The sequence below is a fragment of the Oryctolagus cuniculus genome, chromosome X (assembly GCF_964237555.1).
Source record: "Oryctolagus cuniculus chromosome X, mOryCun1.1, whole genome shotgun sequence".
NCBI lineage: Eukaryota > Metazoa > Chordata > Mammalia > Lagomorpha > Leporidae > Oryctolagus > Oryctolagus cuniculus.
Genome location: NC_091453.1, coordinates 48511993 through 48533083, shown reverse-complemented (window position 1 = coordinate 48533083; position 21091 = coordinate 48511993). Strand labels below are relative to the sequence as shown.

Sequence of the window (21091 nt, the reverse complement as noted above, 5' to 3'; positions counted from 1 at the left end):
TTCCCTGGCTTTTAATACCTACCTAATAATTTGGTCTCATCTTAGCTAACTAACTTTAGCTCAGTTTCATTCACTTCACTACTTGAGTTCTCATTAGAAACGGATCACATTAACAGGAAGGATAACTTTCCAGTTGCATTTTTGAGATGGTTTTGTAATCCAGCCCATAGTCATTTCTCTGAATCTATTTCCTTGGCTATAAAATAAGCCCATTAACTTCATCTACTTTGCAAAGGGAAAAGCACCCGGCATAGTGTTTACCCAATAAATATGAGTCCCCTTTCTCACTTACTCCCTGTGCAGTCCTTCCCCAGTCAATACTGTCTCATGACAATATATTGTCTTGGAACTCAGTATGCAATGAATGTCTCTGCCTTCAAGCGCAAGGACAGGCACACCAAATTCTCCGTCTATGGTGTTTTTTTATTTGCACATTTAATGTTCACAAATCATTTTACAGATTTCTTTTCACAGGTTTATTATTTATAATAAAGATCAGCATAAAACAGAGTATTGGAGAGGACCAATAAATTACTCTCAGTGATAACACAGAATACAAAGGCTCTGAAAGAACAGAGTGAACAAGAGCAGTTTGTGGCCACTTCCTACCAGGCGGGAACACTGACTTCATTAAGGCCAAGCCTTTACTCCGTTATTTCTTTCTCACACCAAGTGTACCCCAAATAGGAAGGCAATCTGTTCTCGCGTGACTGCTCTCTGAGGTCTTCGGAATATAACTGGTACAAGCGACCAGATGCATCCCTTGACTATAAACACCTGAATCGACAAGTTCAATTTTGATGTATTAACCATCCCTCTGGGAGAACTGAAAAGAAAGAGGCAGAAGTTGTTTGATTCTTAAGACTTTGAGAAAAGAGGGTATGGTGGGTGGTGGTGGTGGTGGAGGGAGAAGCGGAAGGGAAAGAAAAGGGACTCAAGGAGGGATGAGGGCAGCAAACCCAACCCTTTCCATCGTACAACTGCTCTTGTGTTCTTCTCTGATGCTGCTGATCTAGTGTCCCACCACTCAGAAACAAAGGACACTGAGTTATCGACCTCCAGTCCCTGTGGGAGGGGTGGACTCATTTCATGTACATAATAACAATTCAAAAATATGTCCTACCATGCTCTCATCTAATGTTATTCTTATCACAGAATCAGAATAGCTTTTTTTTTTTTTTTTTTTTGCAGAGGATCAGAGGAGTAGCACAAAGTACTGAAGAACAGTGCTTTTTGCCAAATCATTGGGTACAAAAAACAGACGGGTTGTTTGCAGGGGCTGAGGTGGAGGAGGAATGAGAGGAACTGCTTGCTAATGGATACCAGGGCTCTTTGTGGAGTGATGAAAATGTTCTCAAATTAGATAGTGGTGATGGCTGCACAATTTTGTGAGTATACTAAAAGCCACTGAACTGTACACTTTAAAAGGGTGAATTTCATGGTAAAGTGTATCTCAATAAAGCTGTTATAAAAATTCTTAAAAAAATAGAATAGTGCCTGGCACAAAGTGCCCAATAAATGTTAGCTATTATTAGTAGTAATATTATTGTCAACATTTGACCATCCTAAGGCCAAATTAAATCCCTAGAAATTCTCTATTTGTAATAAAATCTCACAGAATCTAGAAAAGTGTTTCTAATTTACATACATAGATTAACATTCATACATTTATTTCTACCCAAATGTTTCCGAAATTAACAGTCTAATTAAGATTCACAACTTTTGTGTTTTACACTGGACTAAAATAGCTGCATGCAATGGATGTTTTGTCAAACCAGGATAAGCTCTAGGTAAGCTGCAATGACTGATGTTACCCAAGAGTTTGAACTGACAAGAGATTTTCATTTTCAGCTCCAGAAATAAAGCAGCAGTCCAAATAGAGTAAGCAGTTAGATTATATAAAGTACATTATTAAATCTCTAAATACAGGCTTGTTAGCCTTCTAATCACATTTTTTGGGGATACTGGTTATAAAAACATGAATATTCAACAGTAAAATGCTTACCAGTCTCATGCCCTATGACTCCACCTTGCCCAAGAACAGAAAAACCCCACCATGAGAAGATCCAATTCAACTCAAGTAATAACCTCTTCAGAGGTCAAAGACTTAATGACTAATGGTTGACTTTTTAAGACTGTACTGCACATTCAAATATGTTGGCATCAATAAAGTATTTCTAATCTAAACAGCAATTGAATCCAGGCTTCACTCTTCCTATTGCTAAAGAATATCACAATGGCATCTTGGTTTTAGAAGTAGGAGCGGCAACTGATCCCCTATGACAGCAGCGATGCACCACATTCTGCAGGGATGCTCACCTGTTTAAAACTTCATCTGAAGCGTGACACTTCCCAATTCCGGCAACAGGGCTTCCTCTGTTGCAGTCCCCTGCCCTTCCAAGTCCTCACTTCTATAATCGGCCATGTGCCTTTGCAGCAAATCAGGAAAAGCTGCACTGAGGGTTACAACTTCCAGACATTCAGGTCTTAACAGCAGTCTATCACAGCAAGTAATGTACTTTTTTTGCATACACTAAGAAAATATACTAATTTCCAGAAAGAGTTAATTAAACCTGCATTTTATTCACCTTCACTAAAATAAAATAAAACCATTTCCTATGTCACCGTCACCCAAAGGTAACAGATTAATACACAGGACAGCTGCCTTAATACCCAATATGCATAACTCATGCCCCATGTGCACACAAACAATTCCCCCAAAGTTGTAGCCTTAGGAATTTCTGATCAAATGTTTCACCTGAGTAAAATTCAATAAAGACTTAATTCCCTTTGAGAAGCACGGTTACTTCTTTAATTTTTAATTATAAACACTGGGACAGATTACATAACAACTTTGGGAGAGAAACATTTTGAGTGCGAAGTTCAAAAATTGCTGACAATGAAAACGGATGACAATTGAGGCTCGATTGCAAAATCAAGATGAGCTTCTAAATATTTTCTTTGCCAATTCAAGACTGAAACATCGAGTTTGTCCTCACAATTGGCTCATTTTATAATTTAAAAGGTAAATTGTAATAAATACAAATATATAACCAATAACTCAGGATAAGGCAGGGATAGAGGGGACCAACTTTGCAGTGCTTTGTAACTGAGTACCATTTCAAGAACCCATTTGGCTTGGTGTTGTGCATGTGGGTAATCTGGCGATGGAGAAACAGGTATTAGAATCATGTGTCCATGTGTAGGTAGTCCTTAAATACAAAATAAATATTTAAATTCTATAATAAAGAAAAAAATGTAGACTAAGAAACTCCTAGCTTTATAAGTAACTGTACATTTACAATGAATGTTTTCTGTCTGACTCCTAATCTTTGTCTACTAGAGTTCTTCAATGTGCAATTTATAGACGGCAACAGCTCGTATTACCTTAAAGGAGCCTTGCTTAGCTCAGAATCAGCTTGCCCCAGACACACTGCTCCCTGAACAGCCTTCACACTTGTGTGCATAAATCGCTGAGAGTACAAGTAGGTGCATATGTGCAAAAAAGGTACTTGTCTAAAGGGGAGGGGTCATTAGCTTTACAAATAAAGTCAAAAACTAAGAAAATAAATTGCTATTTCCCAACCTGAAAAACACATATAATGAGAAAACTGTGAAGCCTACTAGGAAAAGGCAGTAGCTGTAAACCCAACATATCCTGCACCACGCTTTCAACATCCAGCTGTTCTGTTCATCAGCCACTGGAATTCTGAATCCCTCTGTGTTCACATGGTTCAGTGCAGCCTTCTGATTAATCTTTACTTTCCAGTTAGAGGCCAAACTATACAAAATAATGAAGAATTTCTTATAGCTATGATGCATCCGAACTGCCTCAGTCCACTCTCAAGAGAAGTTGCCCACATGATAATATGCATCAGAGATCTCTACTTGAGTATGCTCAAGCAATGGGCCACTGAGAACTTTGGTCCAGGGAAAATGCTATGTTGACTGCTGACACCTCACAATGCACATTGTGAGTGAGGAAGCAAGACTAAACACTAGAGTGCCTACCGAGGTGCTGTTAAGCATGGCAGAAATGTGACTATACAAAAAGACCAGAGAGGCTGATGCTTGATATTTGTTGTTCTTTTTTAAAGCAACAAGTGTAAGACTTCTTCTAATCAAGATCTGAATCTTGGTTAACGCACATTTTCTCTTTTCACATCTATAACCCTGCCCATCTGAACCTCTGTCATTGCCTTTTTAAGCTTCAGAGAGAAAAATAAAAGAAAATGGATATAGGTCATCCATTCTTATTTATGAAAAGAGAGGCATATTCTAATAGTCATAAGGCAATATGTTTAAGAGCTGCACCTGAACTGGTATTCTCAAAACTGAAAATAGTTACCAACTCCATTCAACTCGTAGGATGTGTCCATGTGCTTCCTGAGTCATTGGTTGTCACCCAAATGGACCACAATGACTCCATCATGTCCTATGGAGGCATTATACTATGTGTAGTATGCACATATATTTCAAAGAAATAGTACTAAGAGGGAAAGGACAGCCTTTCAAACATCAGTTCCTTATATAAGTGGTGACAGTGCTACATGGCTCCCTTTTAATCTCCTCTCCTACCCAGTTACCCAATACCTCCAAAATTAGAGAAAAGAGGGCCAGAGGCAAAGTTCCATGGTGAACTGCATCTTTCAGATGCGTTTTCAGTTCACTTATTTACTGAGTTACTATGGAGTGAAGGTGAGAATCATCCAACTGATGACGAAATAGAAGAGGAAAACAGGATAAACAGCAAGGGCTCTCCGGTTGGGTGGCTGGCTGTCAGCAAGAAATGCAGTAGAAGCTAAACAAAAGACAAAACAAAAAAGAATATTTAATAGAATAACATTGTCACAATTACTAACATTTACTAAACTTTGAGTGTGCTTGGCAAAATCTGGAACATAGAACTATGCTAAAAGTTCAGCTATCTGAAGGGACTACCAAAGTTTCTGGAAAACGAAAAGAAAAATTTATTTTTGGTGCAAAGATCTTGAAATCTATGCACAGTTTTTTTTTCTATGAACTTTTCTGAAGCTCCCTCATTTTTGCGATCCTCAGAGAAACAGTTATTCTGTAGCATACTTTTCCAGACAGATGAGGGCTTCTTGTTTCAAGTACTAAAACTTGAAAAGTTTTTGATCATTTTGGATGGAAAGCTCTCTAAGTGGAGTTTCCTACCCTTTTCCAAAAAGTTGTTGGACTATGCTGAATGGGCTTAAAAAGATGTGTAAGGTTTTTGCTCCTATGGTCAATGGCTTTATGCTGCTCTGCTTTTTGAGTTAATTGCTCTTCTTATGCTATCAGCTCATTCAAATGCCATTTATCTTGTCCACCCAAGAAAAAAATCTACTCATCTTTCTACTCAAGTTTCACTCTTCTAGGGAATCTTTCCCTGAACAATAACCTGATATCCTGCCACCCCATGTAGAACTTGTCCACTTCCTTCTCCTGTGTTCCCATGATACCTTGCACAGACCTCCAGCCCCCACCCCGGAACACTATTAAAGTATTTTCATTTTCTGGTTGCTCCACTAAATTGCAAACTCTGAAGACAGAGACCCTGCACAGCACAGTGCCTGACACAGTTTGTGATTAATAAATATTTGCTAAGCTAAAGCCTCTCTCTCTACTTTCTGATCTGCTGTGGGATTGGACAGCAGATAACTAAGCTAGTTAGAACTGCACGTATGGTAGTTATCAGGCTCTGAGGGAATCAGGGACTCTCCCATGAGTTAAAGCACGTAGGCTTACTACACAGTCTTTGGAACATCAATGTTATCTCTCTCAGAACCTTTTTTGGATTACTTCTTAGCTTTAAAATAAACCATGTGCCAGAGCAGTAAGGTGCTACTGCACTTAAAACTATTAGGTAGTCGATCTATATTGTTCAATCAGAAGCTAGTGAACACTGCTAATTTAGGTGGAATGTTAAGAGAATATTAGGAATGTAAAAATAATGAGCATATTGCATTCACTGCCACTGTCATAGGCCCTTCTTAAATCTTTAGCAAAATTTTCCACAGAAGCAGGAAAGTACTGTATAATGATAGTTAAAAACAACACTGAAATGTGATATAGTATAGTATAGTATAGTTCTTACAGGTATATGATCTGCCTGGGTTTGACTCTTCTACTCACTAATTATGTGTCCTGGGGCAAGGTGCTTAACCTCTCTATGACTGTTCCTCACCTATAAAATGGGACTAACATTAGTATTTATTAGGATTGCAGTGAGGGTTAAATGTGACAACAGATGTAACACACCAATGCCTATTCTGTAATAACACACAACAGTGTTTAGCCTATAGTAAGCAATCCATAATTTTTTATGTGGCCAGAATTTTTATTATAATTAATTTGTCAGGAAAAGGTCCAAGTTATTTCACAACTCACTTATGCTTCTTATATACCAAGACTGAACTGAGTCAAGGGAAATCAATTTTTTCCAACATCCATTAGTTAAGAGAAAAAAAAAAAAAGATGTGACTCTCTACCTGTTTTAAGTCCAGAAACCCAACTCAGGTAAGATGAACCCCATCAGTGCCTACTTAGAGTTGGGGGCTCTGTGGATGACACTGGTAGGAATTACATCACTCACACCTGACTTTGGAGTCACACTAATTCTCATCTGGTCTTCATCTTTAACTCCTGTTTTTGTCTGTTCACCTACTGTAGCGCTAAGTACATACTTACCAATTACAGACCAGGCAAACATCACGATGACCACAAAAAGACGAACCATGAAGTTTATGGGGCCCTGTTCAGCCAAAAGTACCAATCGGCAAATCAGCATTGCTACTGTCAATGGAAGTATGCAGTAGCCCAACACACAGAGACTTTGGAAAAAAGATCTAAAAACAACAAAATTCCAGCAGATCAGTATCTTCACACAGCTTATTACAGACATTTCTATATACCACCGATTGCCTCTCCCTCCTGATAATATATCTTAATTTTAATTTCATGACACTCTTCTGTATTAATCAGATGCTTTACTTTTCTCTTCCCATATTCTGCCTCCCCCCTCTTCAGCGCCTAAAGAATCAACCATCTAATACCAGATGATCTACTCTAATTCCCAGAAACCTCCTTCTCTTATTGAACCTCTAAGATGGTAGTTCTTAATCCTTTCTAGTTTATACATCTATTTGAGAATTTGTTTAAAGCCATGGACCATCTATCCCGAGAAATACAAATAATTTTCTAGCAAAAAAATTCTGTCTCTGACTTGAGAGACTGGAGATAACATCTGAAGCTTATCAAAGGAACCTAGGTAATTTAAGATAATTTAAATCAACTAGGTTATCTCTGTTTACTGGTTTTATTTTTGTTTTTTTAAAAGATTTATTTATTCATTTGAAAAGCAAAGTAACAGAGAGAGAAGGAAAGACAGAGATCTTCCAGACACTGGATTTACTTTCCAAATAGCCACAGGGCTGGGGCTAGGCTGGGCCAAAGCCAGAAGCCCAGAATCCCATCTGAGTCTCCCACATAGGTGGCAGCGACCCAAGCACTTGGGCTATCTATTTTCTGTTGCTTTTCCAGGTGCATTAGCAGGGAGCTGGACCAGAAAAAGAGCAGCCAGAACTTGATCCAACATTCCAATATGGGATGTTGGCATTCTAAATGGCAGCTTAACCCACTGTGCCACAATGCTAGCCACTTGTTCACTGGTTTTAAGAGAATTTTTCTGGGGCAGGCACTGTGGCACAGCAGATAAAGCCACTGCCTGCAATGCTGGCATCCCATATGGGTGCCAGTTCAAGTCCTGGCTGATCTACCTCCGATCCAGCTCCTCCTTGCTAATGCACCCAGGAAAGCAGTGGAAGATGGCCCAAGCACCCACATGGGAGACCCGGAAGAAGCTCCTGGATCCTGGCTTTGGATCGACCCAGCTCCAGCTGTTGTGGCCATTTAGGGAGTCAACCAGGGGATGGAAGACCCTCTCTCTGTAACTCTGCCTTTCAAATAAATAAATCTTTGGGGGGTAGGGACTTTTCTTTGGCTCATATTTTTTAAAAATACTGAAAATCTAGGATATAGGGGCTGACACTGTGGTGTAGTAGGTTAATCCTCTGCCTGTGGCGCCAGCCATGCCATATGGGTGCCAGTTCTAGTCCCGGCTGCTCCTCTTCCAATCCAGCTCTCTGCTGTGGCCTGGGAAAGCAGTACAAGATGGCCCAAGTCCTCGGGCTGCTGCACCCACATGGGAGACCAGGAAGAAGCACCTGGCTCCTGGCTTTGGATCAGCACAGCTCCGGTCATTTGGGGAGTGAACCAATGGAAGGAGGACCTTTCTGTCTGTCTCTCCCTCTCACTGTCTGTAATTCTACTTCTCAAATAAATAAATAAAATCTTAATAAAAATCTAGAATATAACTATCTGGAAAAGGGAAAAAAAGAATACCTTTTAATGATACTTACATGTTTCCTCCAAGGAGTTTTGAGTTGAGTGTGATGGTTACTGCACCAAACCAGACGATGACAAAAACTTCGGCAAACTGAGGTCCTCCATCTTTTTCATTATCAGCAGAACCTCTCTGCAGCATTCTGAGACAAGGAAACAACAGGAGAACTGCCTCATCTTTTACTTGGAGCAACAAAGTTAAAACACAGATTCTCAAATGTCCAATCAGATTATTGTGCTATGTCCCGCCTGAAGATCTGTAAGTGCTAAAAGGAAAATGCCAGAAGTATTTGACAAAGGTCTCTTTACATTTCAAATGCCTCAGGACTACAAGGGGTGCCCCATCTAACCTTGTCGGAATACGTAACTGGATTACTGAAGACCTTTGTCGTTTAAACAGAGGTTATAAACTGAAGGGCCAAATGAGGCTCACAGACATGAGGTGCTTTGGGTGCACACCAATACTTTCAAATGGTTTCAAACTTAAATTGACATTATTTTAAAACCAGGTGGTTTCATATAAGAAAACATATTTTCTGGATTTTCCCTGAAGCCTTTTTTTTTTTTGACAGGCAGAGTTAGACAGCGAGAAAGAGAGAGAGAGAGACAGAGAGAAAGGTCTTCCTTCCATTGGTTCACCCCCCAAATGGCCACTACGGCCGGCGCTGGTGCCGATCCGAAGCCAGGAGCCAGGTGCTTCTCCTGGTCTCCCATGTGGGTGCAGGGCCCAAGGACCTGGGCCATCCTCCACTGCACTCCTGGGCCACAGCAGAGAGCTGGACTGGAAGAGGAACAACTGGGACAGAATCCGGCGCCCCAACCGGGGCTAGAACTGGGGTGCCAGCGCTGCAGGCAGAGGATTAGCCTAGTGAGCCGCAGCGCTGGCCAACCCTGAAGCCTTTCTAACACTGGACCTACATTCTAACACAGCAACAGTCAGGGGCAGCTGGCATAGCAGCAAGGGGCATGTAATCACCCAGCCACTACTGAAGGCATTTAAGTAACTTCTCTAGCCTGGATTTGTAATTATTGGGTTTTCAGTTCAGATACTTTAAAATGGAAACAGTCTATAAATCAATTTAGTTGTTGACTTGTTAAAATTAAAAACATATAAAATATTAATAAAGGACTTTGCTTTGAAATTAAATAGTGAACAATCTCAAACATCCTAACAATTTTGCAGGCATAAACTATTTTGATTTTAGACTTAGAATACTTGGACTTGGTATCACTATCAGAGTTTCTGATAGAAACTCTTCCCTCAAGGGATTTGACTGCTTCCCTTGACATGTTTATTGAAGGCATAAGAACTAACCCTGTATATTACCTAAATCGGCATATGCCTAATTTAAATTAAAAAGATAGTGGAGAAGTTAATAAGAAAATTGTTGAATTTAGAACTACAAAGAGTTAGGCCTGAAAAGGAGTCTCAAACATCTCCTTCTACAGATCCGAAAGAGCCCTCGAATGGTGAGTAGGAAGAGATGTGTCCTAGTCAGGGAAGTAGAGAAAAGGCAGTCAGAACACCCAAGAGTGACCTAGGTCTAGTACTCATGATATGATCTTGGTAAGTCTTCAATCTCTTTCATCTCGAGCCTGCTTGTCAAAAAAGCAAAATAATATTGAATTCTTGTTATGAGGATACAATAAAGAAAGATATTTAAAGGTTTTCTGTGAATAGGGAAAAAATTATTATACAAACTTTGGTTGTTAGTAGCCCAAAGTCACACAGCTAGCTGGTAGCAGAGTCAGGATGAGAAGCCAGAACTTTTTCTACCTTATAAAATGGTTAAATTCCCCTCTCCAATGGAACCTTCTCCCCCTTCTGTCCTGCCCCTTTACATATGGAGGAACTTCAAAAAGTTTATGGAAAATGAAATCAATGGTAAGTTTATTTTGGTACAAAAAATTTTTGGAAATCCACACATAGAAGATCTTTAAAATGTTTTGCACCAAAATGAACTTATCTTTTTATTTCATTTTCTATGAACTTTCTATTTCAGAAAGTAGAAAAATGTACTTCCCATTCTTAATGGGAAAGTATAACACTTTGAACTCTACCATTTCTAATTTATTCTCATTCACATTTTTACTAGAATTGAGTAGGAATTGTGTTTGCGAACAAATGTTATTCAAACCTACACATATTTAATTCTCTAAGTTTAATGATGAGAATAAATAAATGTTCAATAAATATGGCTAAACTAAGAAGTCCTCTGTAAAAAAAAAGTGGACATAATTTTCACATCTTTAATTCTACCACTTTTTATTTGATCCAGAAAGCTATTTGACTTTTTAGGCTTTAATACATAGGAGTACAGTATGTCACAGAGGTCCTAAATGAAATATTCAGCCAAAATTCTCCTCCATTTTCAAACTCCACACAGAAGTCTAGTCTAGCTCAATTGACAAATAAAGGAAACACAAGTACTTACAACGCAAGTGCCACACAAAGGATCAAAGGGCCCCACAAGTCCCCTACAAAGCAAAAAAAAAAATCGCAAATAGGTAATATTTTCTATCTTTATTCTAATTATCTACTTCTTTCACTCTTAGATTTAAGATATCAAGATTATTTTTGTCTGCTCAAGCCTTACCACTGCTCCAATTCCTTACTGACACCCTTGCTTCCCAATTCTGAATGTACTTCTTCACATATCTTTTAAGCTTTGTTCACCTCATATTCCACGAGTCACTCTTCTTCCTATCAACTAAGGCACATTCTAGCATGCTATAATTAAAGACCAATGGTGGGGCTGGTGCTGTGGTGTAGCAGGTAAAGCTGCTGCCTATAGTGCCAGCATCCCCTATGGATGCTGGTTCGAGTCCCAGCTGCTCCACTTCCAATCCACTCTCTACTATGGCCTGGGAAAGCAGCAGCAGTTGGCCCAAGTGCTTGGGCCCTTGCACCCGTGTGGGAGACCCAGAAGAAGCTCCTGGCTCCCGGCTTCAGATAGGCCTAACTCTGGCAGTTGCAGCCAATTGGGGAGTGAACCAACAGATGGAAGACCTCTCTCTCTCTCTCTGCCTCTCCTTCTCTCTCTCTGCCTCTCCTTCTCTCTCTGTAACTCTGACTTTCAAATAAATAAATAAATCTTTTTATAAAAAAAGCCAATAGATAAGCAGTCAAAAGACCTAGATGTCCCACCCTGCACACGCAGAAGGACTATAGCCAAGTTATGTCACCAATCTGAAACCATATTAGGTGAGAGAATAATCAGGTTCATTTCACAAATGTGAAAAATGAAGCCAAGAAAGAAGTGACTTGCTCTAGTTTATAGGTGGAGGTGGGAAGGACCAGAACTCAGGTCTTCTGATTCTTTATCCAAAGTTCTTGCCACTCTACCATACCACTTCTCTTTCTTAATTCTAATGTAAAACTGATACGGAATTGCTATCCTTCTAGGTGAGAAAAAAAACAAAACAGCCCAATATTGTAATTTCATAAGGTTCAACATTAACAACATGTTAGAGCTTTCTGAAAACTAAAAAAAAAAAAAAAAAAAAAAAAAAAGGCTCTGTAGGGGGCAGGTTTTGGCCTAGTGGCTAAGACCATGGTTGGGAAATCCACATCCTATATTGAAGTGTTTGGTTCGAGTCCCAGTTCTGCTCCCAATACCAGCATCCTATTATAGACCCTATGAGGTGGTAGGGGAGGGCTCAAGTCGTTGGGCCCCTGCCACCCATGTGGTAGATCTGGACTGAGCTCCTGGCTCCTGGCTTCAGCCCCCTGCCATTGCAGACATTTGGGGAGTGATCCAGAAAACAAGAATGCTCTCTCTGCCTCTCAAATAAGTAAATAAAACTTAAGACTCTGTCAACCTCAGATCTAACAAAAGGCGGTCCTAATCAATAGCTGCTGACAGATTAGTATGCCAACAGTTTGGTTTCACAGCTTAGAGCATAATGTCCTTCTTCAACTAACCCAAAAATATTCATGGCAACTTTAACTTCATATGTATAGAATTTTACCTACAAAAGATATGCATATATACATATAGTGGGGTTTTACCAATTATATAAGTAATTTTTACACAAAGTTTTGTGGTTTGGAAAAGCTGTAAAAAATCATAATCTCCAATAAAATTATTGATGATCTTTTTATCAATTGGAAACCTGCATTCAAGTATAATCACATTAGTATGCTATTTTAATGCACTAAAGATAAAAATATTCATAACAGTATTCTTAGCTATTTTCTTGTTGTTGTAAAACATATAACAGAAAATTTACCACTTTATTTCTTTTTTAAAATGTTATGTATAGATTTTCATTTTATCTGAAAGGCAGAGAGAGAGAGAGAGAGATCGTCCACCTGCTGGTTTACTTGCTCAGTGCCTGCAACAACTGAGGCTGGGCCAAGACAAAGCCAGGAGCCCAGAACTCAGCGTGGGCTTCCCATTGAGGTGGAAGGGACCCAAGTTTGAACCATCATTTGCTGCTCCCAAAGTGTACGTTAGCAGGAAGCATAAAACCTTGGCCCTGTGATATGGGCATCCAACTGGTGTCAACTGCTATACCAAACGCCTACCTTCATTTTATTGTATTTACTATTTACATTTATTGTATTTACTATTTATTGTAAATACTATTGTATTTAGTGCATTGTGCACTAACACTGTTGTACACCTATCACTGCCATCCATCTCCAGAACTTTTTCATCTTCCCAAACTGAAACTCCATACTAATTAAACAAAAAGTTCCAATCTCATCCCTATAAGCTCCTACCACCAACCATTCTACTTTCTGCCTCTATGAATCTGACTACTCCAGCACCTAATGTAAGTGGAATCACGTATATATGTTCTTTCATGCTTGGCTATTTCACTTAGGGTAATGTTTTCAAGCTTCATCCATGTTGAAGTGTGTGTCAGAATTTCATTGTTTCTTAAGGCTGAGTTCTTATGTATAAGGCATATAATGCTATTTTATTTATCCATCCATCAATGAACATTTGGGTTGTTTCTACATTTCAGATATTGTGTATAATGCTACAATATACATGGATATACAAATATCTATTTGAATCCAGGTTTTCAGTTCTTCTGGATATATTCCTAGAAGGAGAATTACCAGATCATATGGTAATTCTATTTTTAATTTTTTGAAAAACCACCATAGAGCTCTCCACAGTGACTGTCCTATTTTATATTCTTACTGGCAATACACAGGTTTCTAAATTTCTCCACATCCTTGCCAACACTTACTATGTTCTGGGTTTTTTTTATAGTAACCCTCCTAATGGGTGTGTTTCTTATATTTGTTTATTCTTAAGGTATGGATTTTTTCCATGCCATTTTGCCATGGGCTATGCTAACAAGGTATGGTAGAAATGCCAACTTCTGACCACAATTTCTTCATTCTTTGTGCCAGCCTATCTTTATTTCCCTACAAGGTTTGGGACAGACCTTAACAGATGCACAGGTAATATGCATAATTAATAAGTAAACTAACACATTGGTTCTGCATTGTGGCTGGAGTGACCTTGCTTTGAACTGAGACATAACACCAGTTGAAAGGGTATCTTCATATCTGGGACAGCGGTGGTAAAGTAGAAAGGACACTGAACTTAAAATTGGGTTCAAATTCTGCCTGTCTGGTTTTGACAAGACAGTTAACTTCTTTGAGACTCATTTTTGTTCTCATCTGTTAAATAGGAATAGCTCCTACTTCACAAAGTTGTTGGGAAGATTAAATAAGATAATGTGACTGGGGAGGAGTCGCTAGAATAGCTACCATTTGTGGAGTGCCTACTAAATGTTGGAGCTGTACTAGGTGATTTACATGCATTATCACCTGTAGTCTTACCAGCAAGGTACAGATGAAGCTTGAGCCCCAGAAAAGTTAACTGTCTTATCCAAGATTACACATTTAGTGACGGAACCACTATTCAAACCCAGATTTGTCCACATTTTTCTGCTGTACCAGCAGTAGCAAATCAGTTTCAAATCATGTGTCAGCTCCAACCCACAATGCACTGTTGAGAAGGAATCTTGTGCTGCATCCCGTCTCCACACAGTTATAGCACATTGGCCACATTTCTGACATCCCTAATTTTTCTGATAAAGACAAAGAAGAAAACCAAGTCTGCTTGAAAAGAAAAATATGACACCTAACAATTTTAAGAGAAAAGCCTAAGTCAGGGTATAATTCATTGCACTGCTTTGACAGAACTCTAAGAAAACAGTCATCAGACTAAAGGATAGTTTTGAACATAGAAATAAGAGTAATATCAATATGTTAATTATTCGTATTTGTTGTTATTCTAGTTTAATATGCAAACATTTGTCCTTCTCTTAGAGATTGTTAATTTTTTGACTGCACAAAGCCCCTATATGTTAGCAGCTTCCAAAAATACTTTTTGAAATGTCTACTGTAGCATTTTCCAGCTGAGAGTATACAGTATATATTTATTGATGAGGAAAATGCAACCACTAAAATGCTCCAACTTCTGAAATTCCATTGTAAATTTTAAATTTCTTCCAAACATTTCATTTACATATTTTTCATCATGTGAAATGATGCCAGTTTGATTACCACAGGGCCTTTGTCTTATGAGTGCTTAGAATCCAAGTACACTGAGATGAAATAAATTTTCAAAAACCACACATACTTACAGTCTCTCAATAGGGTACTGCTTTTCCTGGGATATAAAACATGCATAAACTTTTTCCCAACTGATTTTAGATCACGCATCTGAAAGACACAAGCAACTTGTTATATTATAATGACCAAAATTGCCAAGGAACCCCCTCACTTAATTTGCTGGAACTTCTTTTATTTCAGTCTCCTGGGAGCTCTTCACTGAATTTTAGAACTAATTCCAGTTCAATTCCTTCACTGTACAAAGGAAACCAGAGAAGCAGGCAGGATATGCTTTTTCTACTGACCCCTTAAGCCAATATTTAACTTTTCCATATCCATTAGTTCTGTTTTGATTTTGAGAACTCTATGAAGAATATAGCCTTCCCCATATACTACTTAAAGAAACTAAAATAATAGGACTATGAAAAGCTGGTGGGCAAAACACGGTATGTGGCATTTGGTTTATATATGATGAGGTCCCAAGGGCCAATCAGCCTGCTCCTTAGATACCACGTTTTTGGCATTACATAAGAGAAATTAATTTCCATCATCCCCAATGTAACTGGTAAATGAATCCCAGAAGCCAGATACAAAAACTAAAGACATACAGTGAAGGATTCAGTAATACAAATATAATCTCTTAGAATACATTGGAGGCGGCTGGCACTGTAGCACAGTAGGTTAAAGCCCCAGCTTGCAGCACTGGCGTCCATATGGGATGCCAATTGAGTCCCGGCTGCTCCTCTTTTGATCCAGGTCTCTGCTATGGCCTGGGAAAGCAGCTGAAGATGGCCCAAGTCCTTGGGCCCCTGCACCCCTGTGGGAGATCCGGAAGAAGCTCCTGGCTCCAGATCAGCTCAGCTCTGGCCGTTGTGGTCATTTGGGAAGTGAACCAGTAGATGGAAGACCTTTCTCTCTGGCTCTACCTCTGTCTGTAACTGCCTTTCAAAGAAAAAAAATAAATCTTTAAAAAAAGAAATTTTTAAAGATTTATTTGTTTTATTTCTTTAAAGATTTATTTTATTTATTTATTTGAAAGGCAGAGTTACAGAGAAGCAGTGGTAGAGGCAGAGAGAGAAACCTTTCATCCCCTGGTTCACTTCCCAGTTGACCACAACGGCCGGAGCTGTACCAATCCGAAGCCAGGAGCCAGGAGCCAGGAGCCAGGAGCCAGGAGCCAGGAGCCAGGAGCCAGGAGCTTCCTCTGTGTCTCTTACATGGGTGCAGGAGCCCAAGGACTTGGGCTATCTTCTATTGCTTTCCTGGGCCATAGAAGAGAGCTAGATTGGAAGTGGAGTAGCCGGGACTTGAACCGGTGCCCACATGGGATGCCAGTGCTTCAGGCCAGGGCTTTAACCCGTTGCACCACAGTGCCGGCCCCTAAATAAAATAATTCTTAAAAAAATACAATGGAGACAATTCTGTCCTAGTTTTTTTTTTTTTTTTCACTTTTGCACTTCTCCATTTCATTAAAAACTTTGTAAACATAATGTTTAATGGTTGTTTAGCATTCTATCACATGGATGTGACATAGTTTAGTTAACCAATATCCCATCTGTTGTTCACTGAAGTTGATTTGAAGAGTGCTATAATGAATAACTCCATATATTAGTATTTTTCTGTGTCGAAACTTTTTTATTTTCATTTTTTCCTTATACTATATTCAGTAAAGTAGAACTGTTAATTTGAGAATCCCTGATATTTTAAAATTCTTAATATTTATTATAACCAAACTACTCTTGAAAAAAGGCGGTGTCAAATTATTGTTTAGCCGGCGCCGTGGCTCAATAGGCTAATCCTCCACCTTGCGGCGCCGGCACACCGGGTTCTAGTCCCGGTTGGGGCGCCGGATTCTGTCCCGGTTGCCCCTCTTCCAGGCCAGCTCTCTGCTATGGCCAGGGAGTGCAGTGGAGGATGGCCCAGGTGCTTGGGCCCTGCACCCCATGGGAGACCAGGAAAAGCACCTGGCTCCTGGCTCCTGCCAGGATCAGCGCGGTGCGCCGGCTGCAGCGGCGGCCATTGGAGGGTGAACCAGCGGCAAAGGAAGACCTTTCTCTCTCTGTCTCTCTCTCTCACTGTCCACTCTGCCTGTCAAAAAAAAAAAAAAAAAAAAAAAAAAAAAAATTATTGTTTAATGGAGAATCTTAAACTTCAATAAAATATTGAACATTTGCGAACCAAATGAAAATATTCAAGAATGATATTAGTTATTTAGTTCCATGATACTGAACAGTTCTTCTCTCAACTCAACTAGTCTAACTTACGATGGTGTTCCGAACAGATTCATTCAATGTAGAGTTGTCAAATTCCCGAATGCGAGATCTCACAGGAATGGTGATTTCACCTTCTATAGGGATGTCACGTGAGATGGCTATCTCAGAAAGGCCTGCAAACTGAGAAGAGTTAGAGAAAAAAACTTTTAAACCTATAATAAACTGCAACATTCTTTAAAGAGATCATCAATTCCTACAGCACAGGGACCAAATCTTTTCATGGGGTTTTACACAATAGTTATAGTAGGTGATAAGTCAACAGACTTTAAGCAATGTACTTAACTATAATTTTCAAATGATTATTTCTTTTAAAGGAGAAAAATCTATTTTTTCAATACATATTCTCATATATATTAATATGAAAAATACATAAATACCATACACTTTTCTTCCCTCAAATTTCTGGTTTCTTTCAAGCACAAAATCTCTATATGACACAAGCTAGCATGAGTGAGATCATTGCAGAAGTATTAAAAGTGATCTTTCAGCAAAGACATCATAGGAGGCCACATTTCTGTGGTACTTCAGCTCCTTAGTAGGCTCTAGTGGCCTCTGCTGGCTAAAAAAAAAGAGCATTAAGTGATACAAAAAGGGACTGGGAAGAACAGGGAAAAAAAAATCACAGCAAAAGAACCTTGATCTACATCTTTTAAACAGGTTTCTCAGCAATCACCAACCAGAAAACTTTCAAAGTGGAAAAAGAATCTGAACTTTCAAGCTGTTATGTTTATCTTTCAAATTTGATGACCACAACTGAAATTTAGAATCCACAGATTTCTAAGAAAACAAAAGCAATCCGTTTTGCAGATTTTTTTGTCTAATAGGTATAATTCTTAGTGAGCCACAGTTCTAAGTAAATGAAACATACTGAAATTTTAAGGAAAAATATTGAAATTTCTGGAAGAAATAATGGAATTTTAGGAAGTACACTGATATTTTAGGGAAAATTAGGCTGTTCAAAGATCTTATGAAAAATTAACTTTTCAACCACACTGCCATTTTTAAAATATAATAAATAAGCTGTATGATTTTTTTAAAAGATTCCAATAGAGGAAAATAAGGGAAAGGGAGAAAAGCTAGACCTCTTTTGTGACTCATATATATATATATATATATATATGACTTGAAATCACATAAATAGTTTATATTATTATGAAACAAAATTAAAATTTAGAAGCAGCAATCCTTGAATTAAACACGTACTACACTGAGGGCAACTATTTTAACTGGTCATATAACCCTGTAATTTCTCTTGGGCAGGATGCAGAAAGCTGGAAAGAACAATCCCCCTCACCAGAACAATGAGAAAAAGCTAGGTAAACTATAAAATCACAATTTTCATTGAACCTATCACAGAGTGGAAGTTCTATGGTGACTGGACAGCCTGAATGCAATCTAAGGAAAGATAGGTGCTTCTGAAAGAGACCCAATACCAACACTAGCTCAACTGTAGCAAAGTATAAGGAGGAGATGAAACTGAACACACCACAGATGAGTAGGAAGAATTAAATTGGGGCCAGTCCTGTGGCGTAGCAGGTAAAGCCGCCGCCTCTAGTGCTGGCATCCCATCCGGGTGCCAGTTCAAGTCCTGGCTGCTCCACTTCCGATCCAGCTCTCTGCTATGGCCTGGAAAAGCAGTGGAAGATGGACCAGGTCCTTGGGCCCCTGCACCCACGTGGGAGACCCAGAAGAAGCTCCTGGCTTCAGATTGGCACAGCTCTGGCCACTGCGGCCATTTGGGGAGTGAACCAGCGGATAGAAGACCTCTCTCTCTGCCTTTCCTTCTCTAACTCTGACTTTCAAATAAATCTTTAAAAAAAATAAAGAAAAGAAAGGAAAGGAAAGAAAAGAGAAAAGAAAAGAAAAAAGGTTTTGGGAAGCTTAGGAGGCCAGAGCAAGTGCTTTAAAAAAATGAATTCAGCTAAGATCTTAAATGAAATGCTAAAAGCCAAATACAGAAAATCATGGGAGGGCGGAAGCCCTGGAAGCAACAGAACTGGAGGAGTTCACATCCACTTGCACACTCTTCTCCACAAACTTCCACTGGGTGCTCACCAAAAAAGACTGGAGGGAAGGGCCAGTGCTGTGGTGTAGTGGGTAAAGCTGCTGCCTGCAGTGCCGGCATCCCATAAGGGCACTGGTTCATGTCCCGGCTGTTCCTCTTCCAATCCAGCTTTCTGCTATGGCCTGAGAAGGCAGTGGAAGATGGCCCAATTCCTTGGGCCCCTGCACTCATGTGGGAGACCCAGAAGAAGAACCTGGCTTCAGATAGGCACAGCTCCGGCCGTTGCGGCCATTTGGGGAGTGAACCAGCAGATGGAAGGACCCCCCCCCCATCTCTGTCTCTCCTTCTCTCTCTGTGTAACTCTTTCAAACAAATAAATAAATCTTAAAAAAAAAAAAAAAGACTGGAGGGAAGCCAGTGTTGCAGGCATAGGGGAAGGGAGCAGCTGCCACTCTGCAAAAAATCAAAAAATCAGAGCCCCACCCAGACATTTTCCTCTACAGACAAGGCGCCTTAAAGCTTCTTGGGGGAAGGACAACAAATTCTGTCTCCAGATGGGGAAACAGAAAAGAAAAATCTTTCTACTCCTGGAAGAAGAACTAACAAAGTCCCACCCAGGAGACCCAGAACGCACAGCCTGCCTAAGGTAGAGGCTGGATCATGACAACAAAGAAACTCCTCTCCCTAATCTCTACCACCAGGCTAGCAAGTATGGGCTAAGAAGCAACAACAGCCTGTTGCTAGAGCTTAGAAGAGGGACCTGTTATGAGATACAGGGGCAAAGACAGCTGAATGTAGAACCAGAACAAGGGAAAACAACCTAGCAAAAGATATGTACACTTTCAGTAGTCTACTGCTCTATGCATGAAGTCTAGGGTTCAATAACAAATTACACTCCCCTCACACACATACACACAATCCATGTGACGAGACAAAGTGTCATTAAAACCAGGCATTCCAGTTAGAATGATCAGGGAAAAAATGTAAGATGACTATGGTTAACGTGTTACAAAAGTTCTAGTACATATACATGAATGAAAGTGAATTTCTGCACAGGGATGAAAATTTCAAGTCACATAGCAATGCTAGAAATACAGGAACCCAGTAACATGAAGAATGCCTTTGACAGCCCTATCAATAAACTCAACACAGCCAAAGAAAAAAAAAATCAGTGCTAGGTCAGTAAAAATTACCCAAACTGACACAAAGAGAGAGGAATAAGAAAAGGAAAACAGAAGACAGCATCCAAGAGCTGTGATGAATGCTCGATTTATGTAAATAAGTGGAATCCCAGAAAGAGGAAGATAATGGCTCTGAAAAAAATATTAGTGAAGATCATCACTGAAAAATTTCCAAAAATAATAAAGGGCACCAAATAACAGATCTAAGCCCAGGGAACCCCAACCAAGTGCAATACCAAAAGACAAAACAAAACAAAACAAAACAATCTACAAACCTCGGCACATTCAAACTGCTGAAAACCAACAGAGAAAATCTTGAAAGTAGTCAAAGACCTTGCATGCACAGAAACTAAGAAATGTAAGTTATCTCACCAGAAACTATACAAGCCAGAAGAAAATGGAGGGACAGATATTTTTTTTAGAATGCAAAAGAAAAAAAAATAAAACAAAATTACCAACCCAGAATTCTAAACCTAGCAAAAAAGAGCTATTATAAATTAAGGCAAAATAAAGAGTTTTCAGATAAGCAAAAGCTCAGACACGCACCTCCAGGGAAGAAGGAATCTGACACTAGCAGGAAACTTGGATTCACATAAAGAAATGAAGATCTCTAAAAGTAGTTAAGATACAGTTATATATG

The 21091-nt window shown here is 39.4% G+C and overlaps 1 protein-coding gene across 2 annotated transcripts in view; it reads right to left on the bottom strand.

Moving 5' to 3' along the window:
* Positions 1-402: 402 nt before the first annotated feature.
* Positions 403-21091, bottom strand: part of YIPF6 (Yip1 domain family member 6) — a 29411-nt gene continuing 8722 nt past the window's right edge. For both annotated transcript variants that reach the window (XM_002720069.5, XM_070067146.1), the window contains exons 3-8: positions 17257-17385; positions 15025-15103; positions 10842-10884; positions 8424-8549; positions 6694-6851; positions 403-4801 (exon numbers count right to left, since the gene is read on the bottom strand). In XM_002720069.5, the coding sequence (XP_002720115.3) occupies positions 4686-4801; positions 6694-6851; positions 8424-8549; positions 10842-10884; positions 15025-15103; positions 17257-17385 (651 nt within the window). In that variant the 3' untranslated portion in view covers positions 403-4685. The remainder of the gene's footprint in view (positions 4802-6693; positions 6852-8423; positions 8550-10841; positions 10885-15024; positions 15104-17256; positions 17386-21091) is intronic.